At 45.8% G+C, this 14862-nt stretch overlaps 1 protein-coding gene across 1 annotated transcript in view; it reads right to left on the bottom strand.

The window, feature by feature from the left end:
- LOC124554176 (alpha-mannosidase 2) overlaps positions 1-14862 on the bottom strand; it is a 792511-nt gene that overhangs the window by 87445 nt on the left and 690204 nt on the right. Inside the window, exon 14 of the mRNA XM_047128249.1 lies at positions 6730-6882. Coding sequence (XP_046984205.1) covers positions 6730-6882 — 153 coding nt within the window. The remainder of the gene's footprint in view (positions 1-6729; positions 6883-14862) is intronic.

Genomic DNA, 14862 nt, shown 5'->3' with positions numbered 1-14862 from the left:
ATTTTTGTAACGCTCTTCTTTTGTCGTTGTTGTAGCGACCATCGTAAACATACTCATAACGCCTGCCAGAGTCGCATGATCGATTTACGATCGTACGTTCGATATGTATCGTTTGGACCACGCGACTTCGATAGGGAATCATTCTTGGAAATTGATGGTGCAACAGTAGCAAAGTTGCGTAGAAACAGTAGGAGCTTCGTGACTCATTGTCTTGGACTCAGATTAAACCAATGGGGTTAGAATTATCCTCGCAGTAAACAGAAGGCAATCGGTTTCTTTGATCAAATCTAAGGCGAGCCACTCAGTTTGGTCAAATAAGTTTGACGAAACCAACATTTGGCAAAAGTTGAACTACGTCAAATACAGGGTGATTCAAAAAGAATACCACAACTTTAAAAATGTGTATTTAATGAAAGAAACATAATATAACCTTCTGTTATACATCATTACAAAGAGTATTTAAAAAGGTTTTTTTTTCACTCAAAAACAAGTTCAGAGATGTTCAATATGGCCCCCTCCAGACACTCGAGCAATATCAACCCGATACTCCAACTCGTTCCACACTCTCTGTAGCATATCAGGCGTAACAGTTTGGATAGCTGCTGTTATTTCTCGTTTCAAATCATCAATGGTGGCTGGGAGAGGTGGCCGAAACACCATATCCTTAACATACCCCCATAAGAAAAAATCGCAGGGGGGTAAGATCAGGGCTTCTTGGAGGCCAGTGATGAAGTGCTCTGTCACGGGCTGCCTGGCGGCCGATCCATCGCCTCGGGTAGTTGACGTTCAGGTAGTTACGGACAGGTAACTGCCACCTATCAGGAGGTTTAACACCATACTTCGTTCGAAATGCACGCTGAACAACTGTCGTCGGTCCCTTCTGCCGTACTCAATAACACAAAAAGCTTTTTGTTGAGCGGTCGCCATCTTAGCATCAACTGACGCTGACGCCTAGTCAACAGCGCCTCAAGCGAACAAATGTACAACTAAATGAAACTTTATAGCTCCCTTAATTCGCCGACAGATAGTGCTTAGCTCTGCCTTGTGTAGTTGCAGAGTTTTAAATTCCTAAAGTTGTGGTATTCTTTTTGAATCACCCTGTATATTTCATAAACCAACTTTGTCAAAGAAACTTGATAGCGTTATACCGTCCCAAAGCCGTCTTCTCACGGCACGTGGAAACGCAGATGACCTGGAGCTGGTGACGTCACAGTCTGGAATTCCACTTTTAACTGCACTGTGCACCATGAAATAGAAAATATCGTCTGTCAGATATTTATGTGAGTTGCCACATGTTTTCCGTCACAGGAGCCGCCATACTATATGGTGTTAAGGTATTTGGTGCATTTTCTTTCTCACAGAGTACGTGTAATGAATACAAGCTGATTCAAAGCATCGGCAAATTGAGAATCTTTCAAAAAACGTATAGTTTTAGCTACTACTTGTTATAATGAAATGACAGGAAACTACAGATCGGTAGGTAAAGGGCTCCTGTACTTGATTTTTTTCGTGTTACAACTTGTGTACTACGAAAGCATCTACATCTACATCTACATGGATACTCTGCAAATCATATTTAAGTGCCTGGCAGACGGTTCATCGAACCACCTTCATAATTCTCTATTATTCCAACCTCGTATAGCGCGCGGAAAGGATGAACACCTATATCTTTCCGTACGAGCTCTGATTTCCCTTATTTTATCTTGGTGATCGTTCCTCCCTACGTAGGTCGGTGTCAACAAAATATTTTCCCGTTCGGAGGAGAAAGTTGGTGATTGGAATTTCGTGAGAAGTTTCCGTCGCAACGAAAAACGCCTTTCTTTTAATGATGTCCAGCCCAAATCCTCTATCATTTCTGAGACACTCTCTCCCATGTTTCGCGATAACACAAAACGTGCTGCCTTTCTCTGAACGTTTTCGATGTACTCCGTCAGTCCTACCTGGTAAGGATCCCACACCGCGCAGCAGTATTCTAAAAGAGGACGGACAAGCGTAGTGTAGGCAGTCTCCTTAGTAGGTCTGTTACATTTTCTAAGTGTCCTGCCAATAAAACACAGTCTTTGGTTAGCCTTCCCCACAACGTTTTCTGTGTGTTCCTTCCAATTAAAGTTGTTCGTAATACCTACGTATTTAGTTGAATTTACAGCTTTTAGATTAGACTGATTTATCGTGTAACCGAAGTTTAACGAGTTCCTTTTAGCACTCATGTGGATCACCTCACACTATTCGTTATTTAGGGTCAACTGCCACTTTTCGCACAATTCAGATATCTTTTCTAAATCGTTTTGCAGTTTGTTTTGATCTTCTGATGACTTTATTAGTCGATAAACGACAGCATCATCTACAAACAACCGAAGACGGCTGCTCAGATTGTCTCCCAAATCGTTTATATTGATAAGGAACAGCAAAAGGCCTATAACACTACCTTGAGGAACGCCAGAAATCACTTCTGTTTTACTCGATGACTTTCCGTCAATTACTACGAACTGTGACCTCTCTGACAGGAAATCACAAATCCAGTCGCATAACTGATACGATATTCCATAAGCACACAGTTCCACTACGAGCCGCTTGTGTGGTACAGTGTCAAAAGCCTTCCACAAATCCAGAAATAAGGAATCGATCTGAAATCCCTTGTCAATAGCACTCAGCACTTCACGTGAATAAAGAGCTAGTTGTGTTTCACAGGAACGGTGTTTTCTACACTCATGTTGACTGTGTGTCAATAGACTGTTTTCTTCGACGTAATTCATAATGTTCGAACACAATACATGTTGCAAAATCCTGCTGCATATCGACGTTAACGATATGAGCCGGTAATTTAGTGGATTACTCCTACTACGTTTCTTGAATAATGGTGTGACCTGTGCAACTTTCCAATCTCTGGATACGGATCTTTCGTCGAGCGAACGGTTGTATATGATTGTTAAGTATGGAGCTAATGCATCAGCATACTCCGAAAGGAACCTAATTGGTATACGGTCTGGACCAGAAGACTTGCTTTTATTAAGTGATTTCAGTTGCTTCACTACTCCGAGGATATTTACTTCTACTTTACTCATGTTGGCAGCTGTTCTCGATTTGAATTCTGGAATATCTACTTCGTCTTCTTTTGTGAAGGCATTTCGGAAGGTTGTGTTTAGTAACTCTGCTTTGGCAGCACTGTCTTCGATAGTATCTCCATTGCTATCGTGCAGAGAAGCCATTGATTGTTTCTTGCCGCTAACATACTTCACATACGACCAGAATCTCTTTGGATTTTCTGCCAGGTTTCGAGACAAAGTTTCGTTGTGGAAACTGTTATAGGCATCTCGCATTGAAGTCCGCGCTAAATTTCGATACCGCTAAATTTCGATACCGTGTCAATGTTACACTGCAGTGATGATCTATCAAAAGTTCGTCTTTTTGCTACAATTTGTATATTAAATTTCAAATAATAACATCTGTTGATACAGTCTTTAGATAGTGTATACCGTATACGGAAACTATGTAGCTATGTCGAAGCCATAGCACAGCTGATAGTATCCAGAGTTCATGAGCTGTAAAGTAAAGAGTAGGAAGTTCGCATAAGTCTGCTTCAAAATATATTTTTGCCTTTTGTTTTCTAAAAGATTCGAGTTTTTCTTATTCATTTGATACACGTATTATCTCAAAAGTCGACGTTATTTGTTATAAACAATGTATCTGCTGCAATTCTTGTTGCAAAGGCCAATGAGTGGACTGGAATATTTCCCCAGTTACCAGAAATCTTAACATGAATGCCACAGTATGTGTGGAAGTAAAGACATATCACACACTGGAAGTTTACGCTATTTTGAAACTTTGTGTGTGTGTGTGTGTGTGTGTGTGTGTGTGTGTGTGTGTGTGTGTGTGTGTGATGAAGTACGTTATTTCAGAGTGTTGATAGCACTGACAATATGGATATTATGAACGCATATTGAATATTTCGTTCGTAAGGGACAGTATTACTATGAGGGCTGCAACTACTGATAAATACAAATAGAACAGTTTTCTGCATCAGTCACCTGTTTACTCTGCTACTACGTGTTTCGAAGGTTCACACTATCATCTTCAGGTGGAGAAATGTTTATTCACATGGCTGGTGTTGTCGTGGAGTACAGACGTCTTTTCATAGTAGCACACCAAGGGCAGAGTAGGTTATTTTACGTTTATTTAGAAAAGGCGCTTTTGAGGTACAATTCTCTGTCAAAAATTCATATTTTTAACCCGACAAGTGCGTTTTCTACAATAAATAAACAATTTTTGTCATCAACAAAAGGCGCAAAATGACCTACACTACGATTGGTGTGCCGGCCGGTGTGGCCGTGCGGTTCTAGGCTCTTCAGTCTGGAACTCCGCGACCGCTACGGTCGCAGGTTCGAATCCTGCCTCGGGCCTGGATCTGTGTGATGTCCTTAGGTTAGTTAGGTTTAAGTAGTTCTCAGTTCTAGGGGCCTGGATACTACAGATGTTAAGTCCCATAGTGCTCAGAGCCATTTGAACCATTTTGAACCATTGGTGCGCTACCGTTAGAAGATGTGTGTACTCTCCACCAACACACACCAGCAATGTAAATAAACAATTCTCCACCTGAGGGTGATGGTGTGAACCATTGAAACATGTAGTGGCAAAATAAGCAAGTGACTCATGCAGAAACTGTTTTGTTTGTATTACGAATAGGCAAATTCACTTTAGACACTATGCTTTAACTATATTAAATTTAAAACCGAAAATGGGATTAAGAATTCAACTGACTTAACGAATAGCTTCTACTAGTATTATCTAAGATCGCTGTGCAGAACTGTGAAGCGTTCCTCTACCAGAAATTCACTGTTTGAGCCGTCGACGAGTCAAGAATCTTCTTCGCACTTTTTTCCACTCTTCTTCGACCATTGCCGACAGAGTTAATGTGGTGTCAACGCCAGACAGCACACTCGCTAGGTGGTAGCCTTTAAATCGGCCGCGGTCCGTTAGTATACGTCGGACCTGCGTGTCGCCACTATCAGTGATTGCAGACCGAGCGCCGCCACACGGCAGGTCTAGTCTAGAGAGACTCCCTAGCACTCCCCCCAGTTGTACAGCCGACTTTGCTAGCGATGGTTCACTGTCTACATACGCTCTCGTTTGCAGAGACGACAGTTTAGCATTGCCTTCAGCTACGTCATTTGCTACGACCTAGCAAGGCGCCATATTCACTTGCTATAAGAAATATCTTCAAGAATGTATTCTGAACAGATAATATTGTGAATCATGTACCGTCAAGAGCGACGTTCATCATTGATGGATTAAAGTTAAGTATCAAACTAATTACGTCCGCTTTCTGAATTCTCATTCCTTGCCATGTTGCAGACCTCACGTCAGTAAGCTAAAACGTGTGCATTTCGGCCTCCACTTGTAACACGGTGTTGGCTCTTCTGCCAACACAAAAGTTAATGCCGCTATGTGTGAGCTATTTGTGAGCCAAATAAAGCCGACAACTGCCACTGGAGAGCGTTGCCAGCTCGTCCAGTGTGTGGAAGGTACTGTCCCTCATTACATGGGATGTCGCGTCCATGTCCACATCAACATTAGTTGCCTTCTCCAGAGGGACGACAGCTTAAGGGCAAGGTGAATCCTGCGCTGGGTTCCTGGTGACACAGCTGGTCGCTAACAACTGGGTGCGCCCTGCCTAGAATGGCTTACCTTTCTACCCTACACATTTCCCCAGTACTATAAAGAGAGGTATGTCAGACGTGCTGTCCCCTCCACCATCCTCCACACCTATAAATCCCTCATCTGCCCTATCCTTTGTTACGTCCATCCGGCCTGAATCTCCGCTCCCCCTGCCTTTTATAAATCCCTTCAAATCCTCGAACGCCACGCCCTCTGCCTCGCCTATTGCATCCGTCTCCCCTCCCCCACACGGATCCTGTACGACCTTATTCCCTTCCCCCACCACCTCCCTTTCCTCGAACCGATACGGATCCTGTACACGTCCCGTAAACTCGATCCTCCTCACCCGCTCGTCTCTCCCATCCCCTCCCACCCCTGCCTGTTGCCGCACCTGTACTTCCACGTCCCACCTGCTCTCCATCTCTCCACTCTCCTTACCCTCTCCCAAGGTGGCTTCCGCCAGCTCCCCTCCATCTACCCCTCCTATCAACTATGATCCTCCCCTCCCTCTTCCTGTGTTTGTTCCTTTGGGCACCCTCTCCCCCCCCTTCCCTCCCTCCACCCTTCCTCCCCCGACCCCGCGCTTCCCCTACCCCCCAATCCTCATTCCTCCCCCATCTCCCCTCCCATTGGCGTCTCCGCTCTCCCCTCTCCCACCCCCTCCACCTTCTTCCCCTCCCAGCAGGTCCCCAGACTCGAACACGTTAGGTGGACATCCGCGCGCCGGAGATCGTCGCCATCGATTTCGTGTGTGGGCCGTCGTGTTTGTGCCGCAGTGTCTTTCGCCGCCCACGCTCCATCGTTCTCGTGTCGTCTCCATCATCAGTGTCCGTGTTCAGTGCTAACAGATTCTTTGGTTCTCTTCGCGTGTGAACGGCTTCGTGTTTTTCGTTACTATGTCTACTGTTTCTTGTCCCCCACTATGTTCTGTATATTCTGTGTCTCCATTGTTTTTCTTTTGTAAAACCTGTGGCTGAAGTGCAGCGTACTGTGCTGCTGCCAGCCCACCTTATGTAAGGTGTTAAATAACAATAAAGGAAAGAAAACAAAAACGTGCTGTCGGTGGCTGCTACCCACCTTGACACGCCGCTGCATGCTGAAGCCGTTGAGGTCAGAGTAGAACTCTGGGGGGTCCCCGTTGCTGATGTCGGTGACGAGCCGCATGAAGAGCTCCGTCTCCCGGTTTCTGGGCGGCGCTCCCAGGTCCACCACCACGTCCAGGCTCACACCCTGTTAGGAAAAAAAAAGACATGAGTACAGGCCAGGCTGTCAGCTGTGCACAAGTACTATAGGACTGCAAGCGAAGTTCTCACTCTCAACATTATGTGAGTGAGCTTCCTTAGCCCAGAAGTTGGTACAACTTTCAATAATCCCCATGCTTAACTGCTAGGTGCAGGTGGGAGACTTCAGTTCAATGCAGCATACCGGAAAAATGATGTGTGTCTGTTGAGGGGAATGGTAACAAAACATCTGTTCACCTGATCTTAGTAAGTTAGACCAGTATGAGGGACCTGTACCAGACAGAGATAACAAGGAGAGCTCAGTGAGAGGTTGTTTGACACAAGGGAAGGCCACCCATAAGTGGGGGAGTGGAAGTGGCAGGACTTTTGAAGAGGGGAAGGCCGAGGGGCAAAATTATATCTGTATACGTATGTAACGAGGTAGAGGCTTATCTCACAAGGGGTAAGATAGATACTGCCTACAGGAAAATTAAAGAGACCTTTGGAGAAAGGAGAACCAGTTGCACGAATATCAAAAGCTCAGAGGGAAACCCGGTTCTAAGCAAAGAGGGGAAAGCAGAAAGGTGGTCTATACAGGGGCGATGTTCTTGAGGACAATATTATGGAAATGGAAGAGGATGTAGATGAAGATGAAATGGGAGATATGATACTGCGTGAAGAGTTTGACAGAGCACTGAAAGACCTGAGTCGAAACAAGGCCTCGGGAATAGACAACATTCCATTAGAACTACTGACGGCGTTGGGAGAGCCATTCCTGACAAAACTGTACCATCTGGTGAGCAAGACGTATGATACAGGCGAAATTCCTTCAGACTTCAAGAAGAATATAATAATTCCAATCCCAAAGAAAGCAGGTGTTGACACATGTGAAAATAACCGAACTATCAGTTTAATAAGTCACAGCTGCAAAATACTAACGTGAATTCTTTACGGACGATTGGAAAAAAAGGGGTAGAAGCCGACCTTGGGAAAGATGAGTTTGAATTCCGTAGAAATATTGGAACATGTCAGACAATAATGACCCTACGACTTATCTTAGAAGCTAGATTAAGGAAAGGCAAACCTACGTTTCTAGCATTTGTAGACTTAGAGAAAGCTTTTGACAATGTTGACTGGAATACTCTCTTTCAAATTCTGAAGGTGGCAGGGGTAAAATACAGGGAGCGAAAGGCTATTTACAATTTGTATAGAAAGCAGATGACAGTTATAAAAGTCGAGGGGCATGAAAGGGAAGCAGTGGTTGGGAAGGGAGTGAGACAGGGTTGTAGCCTCTCCCCAATGTTATTCAATCTGTATATTGAGCAAGCAGTAAAGGAAACAAAAGAAAAGTTCGGAGCAGGTACTAAAATCCATGGAGAAGAAGCCGACTTGGGAAAGATGAGTTTGAATTCCAGAGAAATGTTGGAACATGTCAGACAATACTGACCCTACGACTTATCTTAGAAGCTAGATTAAGGAAAGTTCGGAGTAGGTATTAAAATCCATGGAGAAGATGACATTTTAATTCTGTCAGAGACAGCAATGGACTTGGAAGAGCGGTTGAACGGAATGGGCAGTGTCTTGAAAGGAGGATATAAGATGAACATCAACAAAAGCAAAACGAGGATAATGCAACGTAGTCGAACAAAATCGGGTGATGCTGAGAGTATTAGATTAGGAAATAAGACACTTAAAGTAGTCAAGGAGTTTTGCTATTTGGGGAACAAATTAACTGATGATTGTCGAAGTAGAGAGGATATAAAATGTAGACTGGCAATGGCAAGGAAAGCGTTTCTGAAGAAGAGAAATTTGTTAACATCGAGTATAGATTTAAGTGTCAGGAAGTCGTTTCTGAAAGTATTTGTATGGAGTGTAGCCATGTATGGAAGTGAAACATGGACGATAAAGAGTTTGGACAAGAAGAGAATAGAAGCTTTCGAAATGTCATGCTACAGAAGAATGCTGAAGATTAGATGGGTAGATCACATAACTAATGAGGAGGTATTGAATAGAATTGGGGAGAAGGGGAGTTTGTGGCACAACGTGACTAGAAGAAGGGATCGGTTGATAGGACATGTTTTGAGGCATCAAGGGATCACCAATTTAGTATTGGAGGGCAGCGTGGAGGGTAAAAATCGTAGAGGGAGACCAAGAGATCAATACACCAAGCAGATTCAGAAGGATGTAGGTTGCAGTAGGTACTGGGAGATGAAGAAGCTTGCACAGGATAGAGTAGCATGGAGAGCTGCATCAAACCAGTCTCAGGACTGAAGACCACAACAACAACAACAACGTATTTACATTCTTCATTCAACTGTGAGTTTTTTCGAGACTGAATGATTCGCCGAACTGTGTGTGCTGGGACATCACACAAGCACATGTGATCAATGTGCTTTTGTTAGTTTATGCTAGGGGCGTTTAATAAGTAATGCTACACTTTTTTGTGATAGCAGGTTGATTTTACTCACGATTACAATACACCAAAGCATTCCGTGCTCTTTTGGCTAAAAAACGGTATTTTTCATCTCCGTACACCACGTTACTGGAAGATCGTGTCTGCCCACACGGTGCCACTCGACTGTTCAACGTCGGAGCCACTGTCTCTCTGCATCAACAGCCTCCCCATCATCTTTATACTGCTTCCTGTGGAATGCATCCTTCATTATGCCAAACATACACTACTGGCCATTAACATTCCTATACCAAGAAGAAATGCAGATGATAAACGGATATTCATTGCACAAATATATTATACTAGAACTGACATGTCATTACATTTACACGCAATTTGGGTGCATAGATCCTGGGAAATCGGTACCCAGAACAACCACCTCTGGCCGTAATAATGGCCTTGATACGCCTGGGCATTGAGTCAAACAGACTTCGGATGGCGTGTACAGGTACAGCTGCCCATGCAGCTTCAACACGATACCACAGTCCATCAAGAGTAGCGACTGGCGTATTGTGACGAGCCAGTTGCTCCGCCACCATTGACCAGACGTTTTCAATTGGTGAGAGATCTGGAGAATGTGCTGGCCAGGGCAGCAGTCGAACATTTTCTGTATCCATAAAGGCCCGTACAGGTCCTGCAACATGCGGTCGTGCATTATCCTGCTGAAATGTAGGGTTTTGCAGGGATCGAATAAAGGGTAGAGCGATGGGTCATAACACATCTGAAATGTAACGTCCACTGTTCAAAGTGCCGTCAATGCGAACAAGAGGTGACCGAGACGTGTAACCGATGTCACCCCATACCATCACGCCGGGTGATGTGCCAGTATGGCCATGACGAATACACGCTTCCAATGTGCGTTCAGCGCGATGTCGCCAAACACGGATGCGACCATCGTGATGCTGTAAACAGAAACTGGATTCATCCGAAAAAATGACGTTTTCCCATTCGTGCACCCAGGTTCGTCGTCGAGTACACCATCGCGGGCGCTCCTGTCTGTGATGCAGTGTCAAGGGTAACTGCAACCACGGTCTCCGAGCTGATAGTCCATGCTGCTGCAAACGTCATCGAACTGTTCGTGCAGATGGTTGTCGTCTTGCAAACGTCTCCATCTGTTGACTCAGGGATCGAGACGTGGCTGCACGATCCGTTACAGCCGTGCGGATAAGATGCCTGTCTTCTCGACTGCTAGTGATACGAGGCCGTTGGGATCCAGCACGGCGTTCCGCATTACCCTCCTGAACCCACCTATTCCATATTCTGCTAACAGTCATTGGATCTCGACGAACGCGAGCAGCAATGTCGCGATACGATAAACCGCAGTCGCGACAAGCTACACTCTGAGCTTTATCAAAGTCGGAAACGTGAAGGTACGCATTTCTCCTCCTTGCACGAGGCATCACAGCAACGTTTCACAAGGCAACGCCGGTCAACTGCTGTTTGTGTATGAGAAATCGGTTGGAAACTTTCCTCATGTCAGCACGTTGTAGGTGTCGCCACCGGTGCCAACCCTGTGTGAATGCTCTGAAAAGCTAATAATTTGCATATCACAGCATCTTCTTCCTGTCGTTTAAATTTCGCGGGTGTAGCACGTCATCTTCGTGGTGTAGCAATTTTAATGGCCAGTAGTGTAAGTAAGCTGGATGTGTAAGAATAGGGGTGTAGGGCTGACGAGAAGAAAAGTCCAGTGCAGTTTTGTGAGCTCTTCTTGGGTGTCCAGAGTTGCGCGAGTCCTTGCATAATCACAGAGAAGGAATAGTTTGCGTATTTGTGGCAATGAACACACAGAAGTCATTTCTTCAGTTTCCTGACGGTAGAAGAGTTCACTGCAGAGTCTATTGTTGCACGATGAGTGAGGACATCGAAGAGAATAACCCCTCTGTAAGACCATCGCTACGTCTATACTGGGTGATGGTGCAGCTTCGAACTTTTTCTTCAGAGGGGAGATGGTGTCAGACCATTCCAGGGATTTAGTTTCCTGATCGAATTGACAAACCCACGTTTCATCACCTGTGACGATGTTCGACAAAAAATTGTCACAACCAGCCCCGTAATGAACAAGCAGTTCCACATACACTCCTGGAAATGGAAAAAAGAACACATTGACACCGGTGTGTCAGACCCACCATACTTGCTCCGGACACTGCGAGAGGGCTGTACAAGCAATGATCACACGCACGGCACAGCGGACACACCAGGAACCGCGGTGCTGGCCGTCGAATGGCGCTAGCTGCGTAGCATTTGTGCACCGCCGCCGTCAGTGTCAGCCAGTTTGCCGTGGCATACGGAGCTCCATCGCACTCTTTAACACTGGTAGCATGCCGCGACAGCGTGGACGTGAACCGTATGTGCAGTTGACGGACTTTGAGCGAGGGCGTATAGTGGGCCGGGTGGACGTACCGCCGAATTGCTCAACACGTGGGGCGTGAGGTCTCCACAGTACATCGATGTTGTCGCCAGTGGTCGGCGGAAGGTGCACGTGCCCGTCGACCTGGGACCGGACCGCAGCGACGCACGGATGCACGCCAAGACCGTAGGATCCTACGCAGTGTCGTAGGGGACCGCACCGCCACTTCCCAGCAAATTAGGGACACTGTTGCTCCTGGGGTATCGGCGAGGACCATTCGCAACCGTCTCCATGAAGCTGGGCTACGGTCCCGCACACCGTTAGGCCGTCTTCCGCTCACGCCCCAACATCGTGCAGCCCGCCTCCAGTGGTGTCGCGACAGGCGTGAATGGAGGGACGAATGGAGACGTGTCGTCTTCAGCGATGAAAGTCGCTTCTGCCTTGGTGCCAATGATGGTCGTATGCGTGTTTGGCGCCGTGCAGGTGAGCGCCACAATCAGGACTGCATACGACCGAGGCACACAGGGCCAACACCCGGCATCATGGTGTGGGGAGCGATCTCCTACACTGGCCGTACACCACTGGTGATCGTCGAGGGGACACTGAATAGTGCACGGTACATCCAAACCGTCATCGAACCCATCGTTCTACCATTCCTTGGCCGGCTAGGGAACTTGCTGTTCCAACAGGACAATGCACGTCCGCATGTATCCCGTGCCACCCAACGTGCTCTAGAAGGTGTAAGTCAACTACCCTGGCCAGCAAGATCTCCGGATCTGTCCCCCATTGAGCATGTTTGGGACTGGATGAAGCGTCGTCTCACGCGGTCTGCACGTCCAGCACGAACGCTGGTCCAACTGAGGCGCCAGGTGGAAATGGCATGGCAAGCCGTTTCACAGGACTACATCCAGCATCTCTACGATCGTCTCCATGGGAGAATAGCAGCCTGCATTGCTGCGAAAGGTGGATATACACTGTACTAGTGCCGACATTGTACATGCTCTGTTGCCTGTGACTATGTGCCTGTGGTTCTGTCAGTGTGATCATGTGATGTATCTGACCCCAGGGATGTGTCAATAAAGTTTCCCCTTCCTGGGACAATGAATTCACGGTGTTCTTATTTCAATTTCCAGGAGTGTAGTTACATTTGAAAACAGACCTGTAAATTGGCTGTGTGAAAATTATTATAACACATTATTCTTATAAACAAAGGTATTTAACGAATGATTTCGCCATATTGTCTTGTGCTTTTGATTCGGTGAGTGTGTACTCCACTACTGGCCATTCAAAAGCCCCACCCGCGGTTTGGCAGAAAAATGGTCGCCGTATCGTCCGGTTGGCCACTCTCTCCCTATACAGGCTCTCTAACAGGTCTCCGCTTGGAACGCCACCTATTGGAAGTTCACGAAACTACAGGGACAGAAGCGGTAATATTCCACGTAGTCGCACAAGGGATTCCGCACTTTTCAACCGAAATTGGCCGAGAAAAAAAGATTTGTAGCATTACTTACCGAACGGCGCCTCGTATATCATCACAACCAGCTCAGTCGATGGGGCGTGATCAGGGCACGTTTTCTATCACGTTTTTTAAGTCACTGAGCGATGTGGGACAGTGATCAGTATACTAGACTTGCAGTCTACAGACGACGGTTCAAATCTTCGTCCGCGCATTCAGATATAGGGTTTTCCATGATTTTCCTACATCGCTCTGGGCAAAGCCAGGACAGTTTCTGTGGTGTCACCGCCAGCCACCACACTTGCTAGGTGGTAGCCTTTAAATCGGCCGCGGTCCGTTAGTATACGTCAGACCCGCGTGTCGCCACTGTCAGTGATTGCAGACCGAGCGCCGCCACACGGCAGCTCTAGTCTAGAGAGACTTCCTAGCACTCGTCCCAGTTGTACAGCCGACTTTGTGGCGATGGTTCACCGTCTACATACGCTCTCATTTGCCGAAGACGACAGTTAAGCATAGCCTTCAGCTACGTCATTTCCTACGATCTAGCAAGGTGCCATATTCAGTTACTATAATTCCTATCTTCAAGAATGTATTCTGAACAGATAATATTGTGAATCATGTACCTTCAAGAGCGACGTTCATCATTAATGAATTGTTGTTGTTGTTGTGGTCTTCAGTCCAGAGACTGGTTTGATGCAGCTCTCCATGCTACTCTATCCTGTGCAAGCTTCTTCATCTCCCAGTACCTACTGCAACCTACATCCTTCTGAATCTGCTTAGTGTAGTCATCTCTTGGCCTCCCTCTACGATTTTTACCCCCCACGCTGCCCTCCAATACTAAATTGGTGATCCCTTGATGCCCCACAGCATGTCCTACCAACCAGTCCCTTCTTCTGGTCAAGTCAAGTTGTGCCAAAACTCCTCCCCAATCCTATTCAGTACCTCCTCATTAGTTATGTGATCTACCCATCTAATCTTCAGCATTTTTCTGTAGCACCACAATTCGAATATTTCTATTCTCTTGTTGTCCAAACTATTTATCGTCCATGTTTCACTTCCATACATGGCTACACTCCATACAAATACTTTCAGAAACGACTTCCTGACACTTAAATCTTTAGTCGCTGTTAACAAATCTCTCTTCTTCAGAAACGTTTTCCATGCCATTGCCAGTCTACATTTTATATTCTCTCTACTTCGACCATCATCAGTTACTTTGCTCCCCAAAGAGCAAAACTCCTTTACTACTTTAAGTGGCTCATTTCCTAATCTTATCCCCTCAGCATCACCCGACTTACTTCGACTACATTCCATTATCCTCGTTTTGCTTTTGTTGATGTTCATCTTATATCCTCCTTTCAAGACACTGTCCATTCTGTTCAACTACTCTTCCAAGTACTTTGCTGTCTCTGACAGAATTACAATGTCATCGACGAACCTTAAGGTTTTTATTATCCTCCATAGATTTTAATTTCTACTCCGAATTTTTCTTTTGTTTCCTTTACTGCTTGCTCATTATACAGATTGAATAACATTGGGGAGAGGCTACAAACCTGTCTCACTCCCTTCCCAACCACTGCTTCCCTTTCATGCCCCTCGACTCTTATAACTGCCATCTGGTTTCTGTACAAATAGTAAATAGCCTTTCGCGCCCTGTATTTTACCCCTGGCACCTTCAGAATTTGAAAGAGAGTATTCCAGTCAACATTGTCTAAAGCTTTCTCTAAGTCTTCTA

The sequence above is a fragment of the Schistocerca americana genome, chromosome 11 (assembly GCF_021461395.2).
Source record: "Schistocerca americana isolate TAMUIC-IGC-003095 chromosome 11, iqSchAmer2.1, whole genome shotgun sequence".
In the NCBI taxonomy this organism is placed as follows: domain Eukaryota; kingdom Metazoa; phylum Arthropoda; class Insecta; order Orthoptera; family Acrididae; genus Schistocerca; species Schistocerca americana.
Note: the sequence above shows the minus strand (reverse complement) of the source record. Positions and strands in the feature narration are given on the sequence as shown.